This window comes from Lutjanus erythropterus, chromosome 9 (genome assembly GCF_056507025.1).
Source record: "Lutjanus erythropterus isolate fLutEry1 chromosome 9, fLutEry1.hap2, whole genome shotgun sequence".
Lineage (NCBI taxonomy): Eukaryota > Metazoa > Chordata > Actinopteri > Lutjaniformes > Lutjanidae > Lutjanus > Lutjanus erythropterus.
This window is the reverse complement of record NC_139325.1, coordinates 27,126,889-27,146,029: the sequence shown is the minus strand read 5'-3', so window position 1 is coordinate 27,146,029 and position 19,141 is coordinate 27,126,889. Positions and strand designations below refer to the sequence as shown.

The 19,141-nt window shown below is 38.7% G+C and overlaps 1 protein-coding gene across 1 annotated transcript; it reads left to right on the top strand.

Moving 5' to 3' along the window:
* Positions 1-368: 368 nt before the first annotated feature.
* Positions 369-19,025, top strand: rab11al (RAB11a, member RAS oncogene family, like). Its single transcript, XM_084726946.1, has 5 exons — positions 369-682; positions 6,550-6,745; positions 8,961-9,154; positions 13,535-13,615; positions 17,219-19,025. The coding sequence occupies exons 1-5, from the start codon at positions 643-645 to the stop codon at positions 17,356-17,358; spliced, it is 651 nt and encodes a 216-aa protein (XP_084583072.1). The 5' UTR covers positions 369-642; the 3' UTR covers positions 17,359-19,025.
* The last annotated feature ends 116 nt before the right edge of the window (positions 19,026-19,141 follow it).

Sequence of the window (19,141 nt, the reverse complement as noted above, 5' to 3'; positions counted from 1 at the left end):
GAGCAATTCTCATAATGGACCCAAACCTAACAACAGGCTTAATGTAGCTTCCTTTGTCTTCCTGAGGAGCTCCATGTTGTTGTTATTTCACTGTATCTATACAGTTAAAGGCTGCACTGACACGTGTTTCACTGAGATATTTGTGATTCCTCTGTTTGCCAGCTGGGCTCCGCTGCTTTTAACTAAACCTGAAGGCTCGATATTACCTGTTGAGGCTTGGGGCCGCGGACGTCAGCATAGTTAACGACCGGCAGTCAAATCATGAACGACGGCACGGCGGACCAATCACGTAAGCGCTCGTGACAGGTGTCGGTCAGCCATTGACCAGTAGGAGCGGGCATCGGGCGGGACAAAGAAACTGACGTTACGTCGCAGCCTTGGTAATGGCAAGTGACAGAGGGTGAGGAGGAAGACAACGCGAGGAGGAAACTTTTTCAGTTACTAGTTGTTGTGAGGATTTTTTTTTTGTGCTTGATAACGACAACAGTTTCACAGTCTTCTACTTTCACGGCGATTCAGCGTCTGAGTGACAGTTGACGGTGTTTCGTGTGAACGTTGGTCAGTCGGTGTCCAAGTAGCTGAATACACCAGAAGTTTGTTCGACTTCGAGTAAATACGTAGAATCGCCGAAGAAGAGAAGCTATGACTAACAGAGAAGACGAATATGACTATCTTTTTAAAGGTGAGTCGCTTTTTATCTTTTAGCTTGGTGGCTAATTTTCGACATCATTCCTAACGTTACACCTGTGAGTGAGTGAGTGTCATTTGATGCGGAGGTGTTGTGACCCGCATGCCTAACAACAAGGTGTAATAAGACGACATTTATCAGACCTAGCAAGAGACAAAGGCACCTGCTGTGCGCTGCAACTTTGACTGTTGTTTGTTGAGACATAAGTTACGACATGGTGTTATAACATAGCCGCACAGACACATGATTACGCCATTCACAGTCAGCTTATAAGGACTTAATTTATGTATGTATGGCGTTGAGTAAGTAGTATCTGCGGTGGAGTCATCATCTTGCAGGCCGATGATGCAATCACCTTAGGATGCGATGGTGGCGGTCATAAACTGTCACAGGACGACAAATCAGATCAGCCTCCGTCCAGGCTTGATTAGCCCTTAGTATGAGGGCAGAGACTGCAATTATCACCAGCCACTAGGCAAATGCTGGTAAAATATGCAAGTGGCTGATAGATTTAATCCACTCATCAGCCAGAAAATCAATGTGAATCTTTTAAGTGGTTGGTTTAATTTGAATATCCACTAGCCATTTGGCCTGTGGAAAAAAATAATTAAATGTGTCTGAGGACTAAATGGTTGGCTGGAAATCAACCATGTTTGTAGTTTGAATGCACATACAGGTCTTGGGACACAGGCAAAAGCATCTCTTATTTTTTCAATGAGGGCTATCACTTGCTCCAATTGTTACACCACATTCACTGTAATAATAAACAGTTATCAATATAACATCCATCCATCCATTATCTATAACAGTTATTTGGACAGTAGGAGGCACGAATGGGTATCGAGAACCAGTATCAGTAAGCTCCTGGACAAATTATACTGCTATTGGTAGTTATGAGGGATGTAATAATACCAAAAACGCATGACACTATGTAAGGTTGTCAAAGGTATTGATACTTAAATACTTTTTAATACCACACAATTAAAAACAATACAATACTAATATTCAGTAGGATCAAAAGTGCCAAAGCTATGAATAAGAAAAGATGTAAAGTCTTGTCTAAATTTTTCTGCCTGAAATTTGGTTCAGCATAGCAGAAGCACAGTGTGCAGTGACTTTTTCTGTACCAGGACTGTGGGCAGGTGGCATTGAAAGAAGTATTGCATTGGAGTTTAAAATTCTGGTATTGTGACAACCCTAGTATGATGATACCACAAGAAATCGTCAATGAGACGTTATTTATCACAATATTAAAAAAACAGAAAAATGACAATTTGAAAAAATGTTATTTATTAAATAATAAATTTGATGTGTTATGGTATATATTGTCCTAGTCCAATATGGTATTGTGTCATTTCTGTTGTGATATTTGATGTATAGGTTCAACCCCTTTATGTAAAATTACAAAAACCAGTAACAGGGCAAAATGTTAAAATGCCAAAGGTCTCACTTTACTAAGTTCAATAAAAATGCAGTGTAAGAACTGAGGAAATTACTTAACTTGTCAATCATGGTAAAATATCCTATCTTTTTCATATTCTTATTTTTTTGCACCAAATGATAGCGAGTAGTATCAATAAGAGCATCAATGGTACCAAGATAGCAGTATTCGTATTGATAATGGTATTGGTATCAATAACATTCTAATCCCTAGTAAGAGGTTCTATCCAATCCCAGCTGGCATTAGGGGAGAGGTCAGATCACCCTGAACAGGTTGCCACTTCATCACAAAGCTGACACATACATGCTCACATTCACACCTACACACACCCTTAGAGTCTCAAATTAACCTGCCTGCCTTTGGACTGTGGGAGGAAGCTGGGGGAAATCCACTCAGACGTGGGAGAACATGCAAACTCCACAGAGAAAGACCCCAGCAGGTGAGCAGGTTTGAACCCAGAACCTCACAGACTCACAGAACCTGTGACACGACAGCGTATGGTCTAACAAAGTAAAACAACGTATTTACTGATATCAACAAGCTAGCTTGCTGACCAGATATGTTTAAGTCTTCATAATATGGAGAAACATCCACAAGTGTCATCGGGTATAAAGGTTACAGGCATTTAAGGGGAAAGTTATTGTTTAGGTACTTCATAGCCATACCTTGCCAAAAGCAAAGGGAAGTGAAGTGCTCATGGTCTGTTCAAATATAGAACACTAAACAAGCATGTGTTGTCAAACTGGAAATACCTGCATGAAGTGTCTGTATGTGGCTGCAGACACACTCTGTCCCTGAGTATAGAAAAGATGAGATTTGCTCACCCATCAGTCAGTCACTTCACCATTAAATGACATGATATCTGGTGACCAAATAGCAAAGTTATCTGAATCATGTGCAGCAGTGCAAGGACACTGATAAGGTATCGGCTGCCATTCAGTCTTTGGTTTCAACCAGGAAAGAGCCAACGTTCTTGCTATGGCTCTCTTTTGTTCCTACAGCCTCCTTTTGTCCCTCGCTGTTAGACTGCATGAGTCAAGTTGGGTGAGCTTGTAGTGAGTCACATTAATGTTTCCCTGCTCACGGAGAAATCGGCGCAGGAAGTCATCCTGCTGAAGTCATACCTCTGTCCTTGTTCTGCTCTTTGACATTTTAGCAGAGGTGGAACAAATGCAAACATCTTTACTCAAGTAGAAGTACAGATACTTGTGTAAAAAAGAACTCTGTAGGTAGAAGTTCTGATTCAACTGGTCTACTGAAGTTAAAGTGAAACAAGTTCTGAAATTAACTCAGTATAAAAGTAAAACGTAGCTCTCACCTTTTCTCTGCGGTTGTGTCTCCCTCTCTTGTCTGTTCTGTCTTTTTATGTAATATGTGTTATTGTCCCATCCATTTAAGTTAAAATCAGTCTTGATGATGGATAGGTGGTGCACAGTGATGCAAAATAAAAAAAAATAAAAAAACAATAATTTTTCTCAAATGCATTAAAACTGAAACAACACGCCTGCTTTTAAAATACAAGGAGCAGAAAGTACAGATATTTCTGCTAAAATGTAGGCAGGTTTCAACATTGCCATTGTGTTTTTAATGAAAATAAATTGTCAAGTAACAACAAATATTTGTTATTTGTCATGTTTAATCTATGGCTCCAGCATCCATAAAATGTCAGAAAATAGTGAAAAATGTCCACCCCAGCTTTTCAGAGTCCAAGATGATGACTTTTAATATCTGGTTTTGTTGGTCTTAAACCCAAAGATATTAAGTTTAATATAATAGTCAATAGAGAAAAGCAGGAAATCTCTGTATTTGGCGAAAAGTTTGTTAATCTTGTTTTATATCTGTGTCAAAATGTAGGAAATAAAAGTAGAAAGTTGTCAGAAAAACTAGTAAAGTACAGAAACCTGAGAACTCCACATAAGTACAATAACAAAGTATTTGTACTACATTTTAAAGATGTGTATGAGGCTCAAAACTTTTTTTTTTTTTTTTTTTTTTGCAACTTTACAGTCTAATGCCAACTGCTTCACATCTGGTCCTTCTGCCAGTATATCCCTATTTGGCTAAAAAAAAAAAAAAAGCACATATCATTCCTCAAAGCTACCTACCTTTTTAGATTGATCTTAGCCTTAGCTTTCATTATGCACTGCTTTAATTTCACATAAATGCAAATGATGAAATTTGACATGCGCTGGTGATCTTTTATTCCATTTATAGGCATTCAGGGGAGATCAGTTAATCTAGCTGAACTGGTGTCAGATTGTCAGCATTATTGAGTTTAATTCTTCATTCCTACAGTCATACAGTCTTAGGCTAGGCTACATCACTGGGTGCAAGGTTGTATAATATAATAGAGAGGTGTCGTATCTCTTTAGCTGAAGAATGCAAACCCGACAAAAGGTTAGTGAATGGGTGTGTAATGCTGCAACGATAATACCTGTCTGATGGCAGAGGACCTGGAGATGGTTGCATAATGATTTTTGTCCTCCGCCCAAAATCTTTTGTGTCAGACAAAATGGAGAGTGTCACTGTTACCTTTTTGGCATGTAGGAGAGCCATACTTTTGGGATGTGTCGTTCCCGTTAATCCATACTTTTTATTGACACCTTTTTATTAACCTATTTATTAATTTATGTGACTCCTTGCTTTTAGTAATCTTTTGTCTGTTCTTGACCCCGTTTTAACCCATTGTTGTTTATACCTGTGAGCTACAGGATACCTGAATTTCCCCCAGGGGATGAATAAGACATCTATCTATTCAGGTTTCTACTTGTGTGCTTGCACAGTTTCTCTTTAGTATGTGCTGTATTGCTTAAATGCAAGTGTAGACACACAGTGGTAGATCCGTTAATGCAATTTCAACATTCCATAACAAGTTCCTATTTCCTAATAGCAGGGTGGTGTGCTTGTGTGGTAGGTTCCCTTTGACAGACTGACTCACCTGATATTTGTGGAAGTAGCTCTCTGACAAACACTCATCCTATTAATGCCTGTTAAAAGTTTTAAAGATAAAGATTTATAGGCAGAGTATGGCAGAAATAGAATATATTCTTAAAATTAGAATCATTGTTTTCGTTAGGGCCTAACCAATATTGTTATATCAGCTGATATTTTTTATATAGAATAGCCTACAATATACAGAAAGTAGAATATATACATAAACACATTTTTTGCAGTGATCCCTGAAAATTGGTTAACACTATTTTGCAGTATAGAAATAAACTTTATGTCCAAAGTTATATTATAGCACTGATAGAGTAAACTTTTACCAGTACTTTTAATGATTATAAATAACTGAGTAAAAAGCACCAGTAGTGCAAAATATATGAACACATTTGTTATGGGCATGAAAATTTTACGTCACGATTATAGTAACCTAAATTATCACGGTATTGTTAAATTTAGCTGAAAATGTTCAAAAAGTAATGATACACAAGTTGAAATCATTTCACTAAGATTTCTATTGAAAACCTCTCAACAGCATCATGAAAACGGCATCATGTCACTTAAGATGTTTTCTTTTATTCAAAAGAAACCCACTTTGCTGCTGCGCCAAAAAAAAGCCAGTGTTTGATTTGTTCATTCTGGGCTACTGTAGAAACATGGTGTCTGTGGAAAAGGACCATTCATTCCCTCATTCCCTCATTGACCCTCATTCTAAGGTAACAAAAACAGATTCTTATTTTCAGGTGATTGCACACAAATGAAAACATTCCCATTAACATTATATTCCATTTCTGCTATATTCTGCCAATAAATCCCAGATTAAACATTTATTTTGCAGGGCAGCAGGACAACAGACAAATTGACTTTAATATAAGTGTGGTATAATCTATGCATCAATTCTCTGGAGGATACTTCCCTTCTGTCAAATACTGACATGAATGAATTACATTTGATGGGTGAAATCTGCAGGGAATCGTTGGTTTAACCTGGATTAATTTACTCAGTCTACATGTATTTCCTGAATAGAGCAGGTGGTTCTAATATTTTGTATACTCGGTGGGAGTCCCATGAGTTTCTGCTCCATCTCGGCTGGGAGCCACGCATGTGCGTCATTGGCGAGGCAGGCTATCTAACAGATATGAGAATCAAATTTAATTAAAAAAGTCAACCCATCTTGTGCAGTTTAACTTCTCTTTGGTTTAATGAACTGTTACACCAAAGGTCTATCATGAATTTGCTTTACGGCTGCAGATATAAAGTATGCTGTGCTGCTCTAAACACAATTATGTGTAGTCTATTCTCTTTGTATTTTTCATTCCTGAAAATTAGATTTTGTTGTACCCATCAGACACAAGAATTAAATTAAACAAAAGTGAAAAAAACATTTTGTTTGCAGGTAGAGTTTACAGTACACTGTGTGACTGCTGATGATGATTGTTCTTCTTTCTTTGTCTGAAATCCATTTTTTTTCTTTTAGTGGTGCTGATCGGAGATTCAGGTGTGGGGAAGAGTAACCTGCTTTCCCGCTTCACCCGGAATGAGTTCAACCTGGAGAGCAAGAGCACCATTGGGGTGGAGTTTGCCACACGCAGCATCCAGGTAGAAGGCAAGACCGTCAAGGCTCAGATCTGGGACACAGCGGGACAGGAGCGATACAGGGCCATCACTTCTGCGTGAGTACAGTGCATCTTCGAAGCCTTTGTGAAAGCACTATGTCACTGATGTGCACTGAATGGCTTTCACACACAGGCAGAGACACTTCACACAAGAACATGTTCACTTAAAGAACATTATGTCCAGCATACATTCAGTCACACACAAGTCCATACTGATAAAGCTGTTTTATGTCTTGAAAATATGGAGATTTCTTTGCATATTGTCCTATTAAACGGAATATGTTTGCTTATGGACTGACAAAATGAAAAGACAGCACTTTGGACATTGAGAAACTGGGATGGATTTGTAAAAAAAAATCTATGAAGATAGAACTGTTGTGTGGGTTCACACTATTTTCAACATGAACAACAGAGGTGCTCTTTGGGAAGTGTTAGATGAAACAATAAGAAGAAATATGTTTGTCTCTGTTGTGAAAAAACGTACAAACAAGCTTGGTGGACAAACACAAAAAGAATCTAAGACACTGTTCTGTTGCAAAATATAAACATTGTTTATTGATCCATATTTTCACCTTCTAAAAGATAATTTATGATTTCTAAAAACTCATAAACAGACACTAACTTATTCAGCATTTAACAAGAATTTAGTATTAAGTTTAGCAGTAGTGTAAAGTGAAGACACACAATGCTTCACAGATAGCTTGTTTGCCCTAACACCAAAATGTTTATATCTGCTGAGTTATTAAAATGGTTTAAAACAGCGTGCAAGTGAGTGAAACATCATGCGGCGTTAAGCAGAACACTATGGTAATATATTAAAAGTCTGTTTTGTCAGATAATAAACATTATCGGTGTTCAAAGATCAATAAAGACGCACTGATAAACTTGTACATTCATTTTTATATGATATGAGAAAGTGTGTCACACATTCTCAGCCGAAATGATGAAACACAGTTCAGAGTATGCTTACTTCTCATAGGAATTTTTACCACCAGGAGAAATATCCTTCAGCAAAATCCTTCACAATATTATGCAACTGTCTGACAAAATTCTGACTTTAACATTGACCAAAATTATGAGTTCCACTAAACCGTGATTAAAACAAAGCAAAAGACTAAAATGTGACTTAAACTTTCACAATTTTGGGGCGGCCCTGTAGCTCAGTTGGCAGAGCATCGCTCCATGTCTGTTAGTCCTCTGCAGCGGCTGCTGGTTTGACTCCCACCTGCAGCCTTTTGCTGTGTGTCACCCCCCCTCTCTTCACCCCGTTTCCTGTCTGCTCTTCAGCTGTCCTATGTAATAAAAAAAAAAAATCCCAAAACATAACTTTAAAAACAAACAAAATAAAAACTTTCCACAATTTTCAGTAAGTGACTAAAACTGTATTTAAATTCTTGTCAAAATTAACCCGTCAAAGTGTCTGTTTTGCTTCTTCATGGATGTGGATTGTGCCATTTTTTAATCAAAACTGTTATCCACAGTCACATGAAGTTTCATCTACAAATTAAATTTAGAATTTTATCTTTTCTTTTCTTTTTCTTTTTTTTTTTTAAGAATTTTATATTTATTATAGTTACTGCTTCATTATTCCTAAAATAGCTAGAAAGAGATATTTGGAAGTGATTAAGACCGCAAAAGGCACCTTTTTGCCTTGGGGCAAAAGTGTTTTCCCGTCTCATTATTTGTCACTCTTTTTGAGTTATCTACCTCGATGTGGCACTCAGCTCAGGCATTGCCATATACTGTGTCAAGCCTCCACAGGCGCTGAGGAAGACATCTTTAATTAAAATAACTCATGTCAGTCAATATAAACTGAAGATGCCCCATGCACAGCAGTGTGCTTCTCTCCTGGGTGCCAGTTGGCGCAGGGTAAACCTCAGTAAACCAAATAATCAAGGTTCCAGCGCCCACCAGGATACTAGGATTGGCAGTATTTTATTATAAGATTATATTAAAAATGAGAAAGGAGCGAGCTGTGCATTTCACGTGTTGCTTCATCATATTCGCTCCATATTTCTTATTTTTAATGTAATCTTATATGTTCATTTATGTTATGAGCTTTGTCTGCAGGAATATTTTGGCTTTACTGTTTTTATTTCTTGTGTGTCTCAGTTTCTACAGTTGTTGTTGTTGATCAGACATCCTTGTGCTTCAAAGCTGGCTGAGCCCATGATGTGACACACCCACAAAGAATCCTGAAATTAACAAGTTGTGACAAGAAGAAAGTTTTCTTCTCCCATTTATGTTATGTACCTCTACTCATGATGTCCAGGTACTACCGCGGAGCAGTCGGAGCTCTCTTGGTGTATGACATTGCCAAACACCTGACGTACGAAAATGCCGATCGCTGGCTGAAGGAGCTCCAAGACCATGCTGACAGCAATATAGTCATCATGCTAGTGGGGAACAAAAGTGATCTACGCCACCTCAGGGCAGTTCCTACAGATGAGGCCAAGGCCTTTGCAGGTATTGTCACTGTGCTGGTTTTGTGTGTGTGTTGTGTGAGCGCAGAATATCTAGTGTGTGTAAGCCTGTGAGGTTCTAAGGTTCTGCTTCATTAGATTATTGTCAGGTTAAAGGGATGGTACTCTGTAGACAGTGTATTACGTGCCCGGTTTGACGGAGCAGCAGGAGTACTGGTGTAGGAGGCTTAACAATGCACTGTTGTGGACAGGGTCAGCAGCAAAAGGTATTTTAGCTACTTAAAAATGGCTGAAATACTAAGTGTATAGCCACATTCAACATATTACATTGCTTCAACTTGCTGTCCAGAGGCTTTTCTGATGGGAAATATTGCTCTCTCCAAACCAGGGAAACTCCATGGGTGAAATTATTAATTTTACTTTGCAGAAGACAGGAGTTTCTGGTCTACCTCTGCCTTGATCTTTTGAAAAAGTTAGTTTGCTTGTGTTATCATGTGACTTCTGTGTTTTTAAAGGATAGCACGGATTCACCAAAGTCACACAAAAGCACAAACTAACTAACTGATTGAGGCATTGATAGATCAGCAGAAACACCTTTTGCTGCTGACCCACAGCAGTACATTGCTTACCTTCTCTGCTGGTGTGCCTCTGTGCTTCTCCAAACTGGTTGCATGCTGACTACCGTAGCTAACACACTGACTATTGATAAGTACTTCATACAACCTTACTTCAAATAATATGAAATATCCCTTTGAAGCTGTGATAATGAGCATAGATGGACAGGCCCCCTAGCTGCGTCAATTATGTCCTTGAGTACTCAGTAACATATCATATCTTGCTGACAGTGAATTTAATTAATGCTCATACTTCTGTCATAAGTTTTCTTTCAGTTTGGTTTGCACTGTTTATTTAAAACAGCCATTCCCACTGGGAACACCCATGTTAGAAATGTTTGCACTGTGATACTGTAAGGCATTTTACATTAATGTGTCCACCAAATGGCATATAATGTCCTTGACTCAAATGTGTTTGATTATATTTAAGAAAGCACAAGCACAAGGTCAAAAGGACTTGATTTAAGTTAATTAAACTTAGATTTATCTCGGCCTCCTGAGAATTTCAGGGCTTTGTTTCAGAGCAGGTTTATTTTTCACACCCAGCCTTGCAGTTCAGCAGTTCAGTTTAAGTATAATTTAAGTAAAATTGTCAACCCTCTGACCACTCTTATTATTTTAAAATGGTTGCACCATGTGTTCACTCTTGACTTTGTGTTTACTGGTTTCTGTCTGACACAGTATCGCACCTGCTTTGACTGGTAAATGACTCTTGATAGGACAGCCTGAAAGAAAGTCAAATGCATGAGTTGTGTTGATCCATATTAGACAAAACTAAATAAATTTTTGTTGCTACATAAATAATGTTTTTACCGGTCACTGCTTTCTGTTGGTACTGATTTGTTTGATATACCATTGACCTCATTTATGATACTTAATTTACATAAAGACCACGTGGTGGACACATCCATGCAAAGTGTATTATAATATCACAAATGAAGGTAAAGAACACAACACCAACAGTGAATCAATCTGATGTCTCACTTGCCAATTGCACTATTGTGTGACAATTATCCCCTCACCTATGATAGTAATTATTTTATACTAATTTTACTTTCGTTCATGATCTCTTTCATACCCTGAATTGGAATGAGGAGATTACAATGAAACATCTGGAAAAAATATTCAGTAAGTGATATTCGCAATGATTAGTGCCGAAACAAGTAGTCAATTAAACAAATCAGTTGACAGATTGATTTATTTGATCTGTTTCAGTTTTCATAATGTATCTTATCATTTGGGACTGCAATTAGCAATTATATTCATTTTCTCAATGAATCTCTTGGTTGATAAAACATCATAAAACACTGAATAATGCTGATTACAATTTCCGTACAGCCCCAGGTGAAGTTATCAAATGTCTTGTTTTGCCAGCAGTATAAAACCAAAACCTATTCAATTTACTGTAATGTTAAGATCTGTAACAGCAGCAATTTCACATGTTTAAGAAGCTGGAAAAGCATGAAATGGCCTGCAGGTTTGCTTGAATATTGTCTTAAAAACAAACAAAGCAAAAAACATAGTTTTTGTCTTTTTGATAGGAATTTGTTCACACTGGCCGTTTCCTTGGAAAATCATGTGTCACACAGGGAAAGCACAGGTCTAAATGTTAAAACGAATGTTGGCTTGATTCCATTCAGCTGTTTCACTTTCAGAATGCTGGTACTGTGCAAGCTGGCTCACTGTCTGGACTTACTGGGACCCATGAGTGGAACAAAATCAGCATTAATAGTAACACCTGAGCGTTTCCTATTATGACAACTTGAAATCTTAACTGTGGAAAAAGGACCATTTTATAGATTTAACAGATAATTTTTTATTTGAAAAAATACTAAGTAAATGTAATACAGTAGTCTATTAGTATAATACAGTAGTTTAACCTTTTACAGCGTTTTCACACCTGTAGTTTGTTTGCTGTTTTCCACTTGGTTCAGTTTGTTTTCACACAGACAAAAATACAAGTAAGTCAAAATCCATCACTACAAACCACGGAAGAGCGTTCACTCCACTTATTAGTCAGATGTGTCTGGGCCGGGAGCAAGAAAGTAAATACAGGAAGAAGGTGTTGTGTTCTGGACTAGTGCCTGTTTCTGTGAGAGAAACATTGCTATGCAATTTAACTTGGAGCAAAGGCAGAGTTGGCATTTACTCATAACCATGGTAAATATCTTGGCAATATACTACCAGACGAAACTATACCAACAGAATGCAGAGTGCAATGTCTTGACCACTACAATGCTTCTCACTTTGCAAAGAAGACGTGCTGCCTTCAGTTGACTGAGCAGAACAAGAGAACTAATATAAAGCATGTACAACAATATGCTAGCCATCAACATGTTAAACTGGATAGCTCAGACTTGCGGAGTACAGCTGGTAGTTGTGTCAGATCAAGGTCATGTCACATTCCCACCAGAAACAAACCACTCCAGAGATTGTTTGGGACCGAACTGAGGGGTAAAACATAAAGGGGTAAAACGAACCAGTGTCATTAAAAAGCGCAAGTGTGAAAACACCCTTAAAGGGAATGTTCAAAATATTTGAGATGGTGTTGTATGAGGTACTTATTTTCAGTCAGTGTAATACCCACAGTAGATGGCAGTCAACTTGCAAACAGGAGAAGCAGAGGGGGCTACCAGCACAGAAGTGCAGCAATGTTCTTCTGTGGACAGGGTCAGCAACAAAAGGTGTTTAGCCACTTAAAAAGGTATGCCTTAAAAAAATCAATATTAGTTTGAGTGTAGGAGTTTAGAATATTTTCACCGCTTTGCTTTGCTTTTCCAAAGGGAAACCACCATTATATAAGCCAAATTTCTCTCTCCAAACCAGCCAGGATCCATAGGCAAAGTCCTAATTTTACCTCACAGAACACTGGAGTTGCTGCTCTACTTCTGCCTCGATCTGCAAGTTTGTTTGTGTTATTGTCTGGCTTCACTGAATCCAATCTATCCTTTTAAAACATTACAGTCACACAATAACACAAACAAACTAACAGATTGAGGTAGCAGTAGACCATCACTCTCATGTTTTGTGAGGTAAAATTACTGGTTTTGCCGATGGAGTTTGGTTGGCTTGGAGAGCGCAATATTAAAGACAGTTTTCTGTCAGAAAAAGTTGTATGATGGCAAGGTAAAGCAGTGAAAATTCTTAATATAGTGTGCACTTAAACTGATTGGGTTTTTCTTTTGGGTGAACCTTTTTTAAGTGGCTAAAATGTATTTTGTAGCTGACACTGTCAACAATAGTACATTGTTAGCTGGCATGCTGGTACTCCTCTATGCTTCACTAAATTGGGAGTGTGCAGACCGCCATCTACTGTAGCTAACACACTAATTATCAATAAATTCCTCATACAACCCCACTAGAAATGATCCAAACTATCCCTGTAAATCATTTCTAATGGAATGTGTATATCCCAGCAGACCTTATTCTTTCGTTACAATTTTTTTTAGTATTAGCATTTAAGTCATTATATTCTTTACTTTGTGAGTTAACATCATTGTATTTCGTCAGACTGAAATTCTACATTACAGAACAGACCAGTCAGCTGTCACACAACCCATTAAATTTTCTATAATTACAAAGCAGTTCATAGTGAGCAATCAAACAAGGAGCGGTTGAAATGACTACATTTGTGGGGAGAACCCTGGAGCGAGTGCATTATGCAGAGGAAATCAATTCCTGAATCAGTGCAGTGTTAATGCCAGTACAGTACAACCATACAGTACACCTCAGCTCAGTGTGGTTCTGAAAGGTAAAATTATTACAGGCCAGTAACATACTGTGGCATTATGTGCATGTGTTTTTTACAGAGAAGAATGGCTTGTCTTTCCTGGAGACGTCAGCGTTAGACTCATCTAATGTGGAGCTGGCTTTCCAGACGATTCTCACAGGTGAGAGGCCCCATTTTTGTTAATTTCTTTACATTTTTTAGTGCTCATATCAAATCATAGAATGAAAGCGCATTTGATTGTCAAGGGCACTGATGTCTAAAGCTCCTAAGCCAGGCCTATTCATTTATTTATGTATTGTTTTTTAGAAGGGCCAGATTTGACAAAAGTAAAGTGCCAAGGGGCTGGATGTTCACATTCACCATGACTGATTTGTAAAGTTGAGCAGGAACTTCAATGTGTAATACAATGCACCTTTTTTATTTATTTTTTTCTCTCCACTTTATTGTTTTTTTTAATTGGAAGAAAATATTATGTACAAAAGTACAGGGAAAATCAGAGCACCTTTGTAATCACAGATTAGAAGTAGTTTGTTGTTTTAGTATGTATGTAACACAAATGGTACATTTAACATATTTGTCCTTCGGTTCGACTCTCCCTAAATTGCCCCGGCTTTAACAGCCTGAGTTAAAACTATTTAAAATAATAAATGTGTCTGTGATTAACAGCAGACATAAGCAATCAAAGGGCTATTTATAGCAAACTAATAAAATTGTGATTCTTTAATAAACATTTTAAGCATCCATAAAGTTTGAATGTTATCAGATTATTTAATTAAAATAACAACGATATACGTTTTTCCCACATTTATAAATGATTAAAGGGCCTGATGTTGAGGTTCTTCAGGGGCCTGATTTGGCCCATGGGCTGTCAGTTGAATAGGCCTGATAAATTAAATGTTGATTTGTCTTTAAGTGTTACATTTCTATCCTGATTTGTGATGGTTTACATAACAACACCCCTTGTCTGCCACTAGATGGCAGCAAAATCCATCTTATCACTCTCTCCATGGCCATCACTGGTGTGTAGTCTGTGGCAAGAATACCACCTGAATCTTTTTTAAGGTGAAAAATATGGGTAATTGGTACACTGAAAGACCACTCAGCTTATCAGTCCTGATGAGGGCTGGTATGAAGATGGTCAATTGCCAGTGAACCAGAAAGAATTTGTCTTTGTTTATGGTCACAAATCCACTTTGACCCATGTAGCAGATACATCTGTTCAAAAAAAAAAAATTCTTGTAGCAGCTCAGAGATATGATTTCTCTTGTAAATATCTATGAGGTGTTTCCCCAGTAGGCATATAGCCACGCTAACAAGTTCATGTGTTGGAGATTTGGTAACGTGGAGTCAAAAGCGGTTGTTGTGACTGAGTCAACCCCTGGAGTGCCTAAAGGGACAATCCAACAGTGAGTGGCGCTTCCACTTCAATTGCTCCAGGGGCTATCAGTCTGCAAGTATGTGCCACTTGCTGTTTGTATTCTGCTTCTGCTCCATGTTCAATTCCCAGATGCCTCAGCTTGAGCTGTTTGAACCATTCTGCCCAAACCACAGCATTATCAGTAATTTGTAAACCATAAAAAACTTCAAACCAACAAGCCCCATTGAGCTAACGTTGCTAATTGGCTCATTAAGGGAGGAGAAGAGGGGAAGTTTGCAGTGCATTAGCAGGTTGGTAAGAACTGAGCTTTAGACCCAATGGAGCAGAGAAGATGTCACGTGTGGATATCAGCAGCATCATCGGTCAGAGAGGGTCATCCTGATGGATTATTGTCTCTATAGGCACAACAGCTGGTGCTGTGTAATGTCTGTTGTAATGAGTCACAGTTTCACCACCTGACATGTCACGTCACAGTCAGCCAGGAGTCTTGTTTTGCTTTAAACCTCCTGGCTTCATAGGCAGTTTTTATTTCGGGGCAGTTTTGTTCCACATCTGGCTGTAGTTTAGAGTTAAAGAGGCAGTATGCAACAGTAAGTCAGACGGGTGTTAGCACCAGTCCTTCTCTCCTCTCTCAACATTATCAACTGACCAGCCCAGTGACATCAAAGTTTAGGCTAGGCCTGCAACGGATTATTTACACCTAGAGCTGCAATGATGAATTGATTAAGTTTTCAACTATTAAATTAATTGCAGGCTACTTGATAATCAATTAATTGATGTGAGTACATTTTTAAAGAAAAAAAGTCAAAATTCTCTAGCTCGAACTTCTTAAATTTGGATATTTTCTGGTTTCTTTACTCCTCTATAAGAGTAAACTACTAAATATCTTTAGGTTGTGGATAACAAAACATTTTTGGTCTTTGTGGGACACCGATATTTTTCAAATTTTTCTGACATTTTATAGACCAAACAATTGGATTAATTGAGAAAATACTCAAGACATTAATTGACAGTGAAAATAATTGTTAGTTGCAGCTCTATTGTCATTGCTGATTAATATGTCCTTGATTTAATCGTTTAGTTGTTTGATCTATAACATGGGTTTTCAAAGAGACTGTGAACCTCCACTCACATGATGTTTGGAAAAAGGTGCCTCATTTAGTTTACTTGCTTGGCTTTGTTCGATTCCTGATGTCTTTTAGATCAGGGTTGTGTTATTTGATCCCATAGACACTCAGGAATTGAGCCAAGACAGCCAAATATTGTTGGTTTACCAAACCTCAGACTACAGCAAATACATAAAAAGGACTGTTCAAAGGCCTTTTTTAGTTTCTGACTCTGGGAAAGTGGGAAAAACAGTAAAGTTCCCCAATACCATATCTCTGGAGTATCTCTTTAACCAAATCACACACATTTAGGCTATTCTGTGATCTTCTTTTGATCACTAATGTATTTTTTCACTTCCGTTCACTGAGCCTCCCCTGAAACAGCAATCACATCTCCCCTGTTTAGGCCCGCCTCCCACTTTGAAAACCTCTGATCTATAAAATGTGAGAAAATAGTGAAAAATATTGGTCAGTGTTTCCCCAAAGCTCAGGGTGATGACCTCAAATGTCTTGTATTGTTCACAACCCAAAGATATTCAGTTTACTGTCACACTACTAAAGAAAACAGAAAATACTCACATCTAAGATGCTTGCAACAAAGATTTTTTAACCTCAAATCAGTTATGAAGATACTTAGCAATTAGTATAATAGTTGATAGCTAAACAATTTAATAATTGCAGCTCTAGTTTAGGCAAACGGCATTCGGAAAAGTATTGAAGAAGCAATTGCTGACAGCAACACACTGAAGTTCAGCTTGGTGTCTGAACAGGTCTTGTCTTTTAGATTCACTATATTTTCTGCTTACCAGCATGAGCATGAGTTTGAGTTTTGGACGTGGCTGGACAAAAGAAGCCATTTGAAGATGTGACTTTGGGCTCTGGAAAACTGTGATGAGCTTTTTTCAGAATTTACTGACATTTTATAAACTGCATGATTATCAATTAATCATGAAACTAATCGTCAGGTTCATCAATAATGAAAATAATCATTAGTTTCAGCCCCAGTGTAATATTTCGTAGGTATCGCAGTTCAAATGTAAAATGTATTGCATAGTGTAGCATTGGGGAATGCCTAAAATGAGACTTGGTACAGCCACATGACATAACGATGCCAGTTTAGGATGGAAAGAATCCTTCACTGCTGCCAGGAGTCTGGATAGAACAGTTGTTGTTCAGTTTTGCCATGCTGTTTGTCCTTATCACAATATGTCCCACTGTTGGCTGGATTTATAGGCATCTACACATAACTCATTCCCTCTCACCCTTCTCTCCATCACAGCCATCTACAACATCGTGTCACAGAGGCAGATGTCAGGGCGAAGCGACTCAGACTTCTCACCAGCCTCCAACGTAGTGCCCATCACAGTCGAGCCCACCCAAAACTCAGCCAGTAAGGGCGTCTGCTGCCAGAACAACTGAGACCTTACCCACCGACCTCCTCCTTCACCTCCAGGCAATTGGAGAAACAGCCAGATAGACAAACAGACAGGGAAAATGAGGAGACAGGTAGAAATTACCATTTCACACAAGGACACTTGTACTGGGGTTGATGTGTCTGCTGTCTGGTTAAGAACACCGTATGAAGAGGGGGACAAGTGCAGGAGGGATAGTAAAGACATTTAGATTAACAGACGGGGGGGTGTGGTGAAGGAGGATTAGTATCAAAGGAAAGAAAACAGGTGAAATGCACTGTACCTAGTGCATTAAACTTTGAAAGAGGTACATGATCAGAACAGATTCACAAGCTAATGAAAAATTTAACATATTATAAGGCCCCTTTTGTATCTCATCATGATTTCTGTCTTTGCAAACTGTCTCCCTTTGAAAGCTCTATTTTACAAGCTAGTAAATGCTTTCCCTCAGTTTCCCACTAGCAGGATATTGGGCAATAAAAATCCACATCCAAAAGACTGAACTGCAACCCCTCTGTCACCACTGTCATTCCCATTTTCATGTATAATATTGAGAAAACAATGTCCCTCACGATATTTATTGAACACTAGATTGAGGTCTCGTTTGGCCAAAGGGTTTGCAGTTTAACACTAGTTGGTTTAGATTTTCCGCACAGCAAAGGGAGCTTGCTTTCTTTTCTCTTGACGCTTTTGCTTTTTTCCCCCCACAATCTCTCTGTGAAGACGCTCACTAATGGAGGAGCAAGGTCATTTTTCCTAAATCCACATGCTGGAATTCGGTCGAAGTTGGTTCAAGTTGTGTTCCACCAGGCCACTCATAGCAATAACATCCCTCCCTAACAGTGACATGTAATTTCTTTTTGATTGCTTTTGATCTTTGTTTGGAAGGCTTTCCTGCTCTGTGCACACTCGGTACTCCACGGATGAGTCATGCTCTCGCAAGCTTTGCACAGCGTTAACTCTACATGAGATGGGATCATTGCATCACTAGTGAACGGGTTAACTGCCTCACACGTCTGCGGGATAGAAGTATTGGCTCTTCTTCTGACTGTTTCACCCCCTGCCCTGACCCTTTCGGGTGCAGTGGGAGAGGTTAGGGAATAGGTTTAAATGCATGGACAACCCTGTGCTGCTGCTGCCTGCTAGCTGGGATAGATGGATGGATAATGTTTCAGGGGATGAGGTAGTGAGGGCACTCAGCCCTGCCCTGCTCCTGTGGTCTCTGATGTACCCGAGATGGCTTGTTTTACTGTAAGTGAAATCCTCCACTGCCTGCTCACCTACTCCTCTCTGTCTCTCTCTACACTGTATGTAACTGGAACAGGACTCTGCCTTCTGGGATCTCCCTGAGGTCTGCCCTCGCTCTCACTTGTCTTTATTTCCTGTGGAGGGGGGCAGGGGCTGCATTCGGGAGCCAGGATTGGGTTTGTAGTATCTAATAGTTTAATAGATGAGGAAAAGGAGAAATGATGGTAGTGTAAGGAGGGGCTTAATTAAATCCAAAGGTTATGCACACAGATGGTGTTTATCCTGCTGATGTGTTTCCACATCAACACTGACTTCTGTTGACTTCACAGGTCTTAAACTGGGTGGTGTAGGTTAGGGCTTTTTAACATTTATTCTAATATATGTATATTTGGACTGCATATGTATAAATAAATTTCATTTGTTATAGCACTGCCTCTTCTCATGTCTCTTTAAGATGTTTTTAAACGACAAAGGCTGCAAGTAGCTGGCTGCTTCATTAGTGAATCTGGTAGAAGGCAGAGTTAGTTGCATGAGTCATAAGT

Bases quoted from the DNA above. Each gene is read 5' to 3' on its own strand.
- rab11al (XM_084726946.1), top strand. From the start codon at position 643: ATGACTAACAGAGAAGACGAATATGACTATCTTTTTAAAG. The intron at 9,155-13,534 runs GTATTGTCACTG...TGTTTTTTACAG, and splicing joins TGAGGCCAAGGCCTTTGCAG to AGAAGAATGGCTTGTCTTTC. The intron at 13,616-17,218 runs GTGAGAGGCCCC...TCTCCATCACAG, and splicing joins TTTCCAGACGATTCTCACAG to CCATCTACAACATCGTGTCA.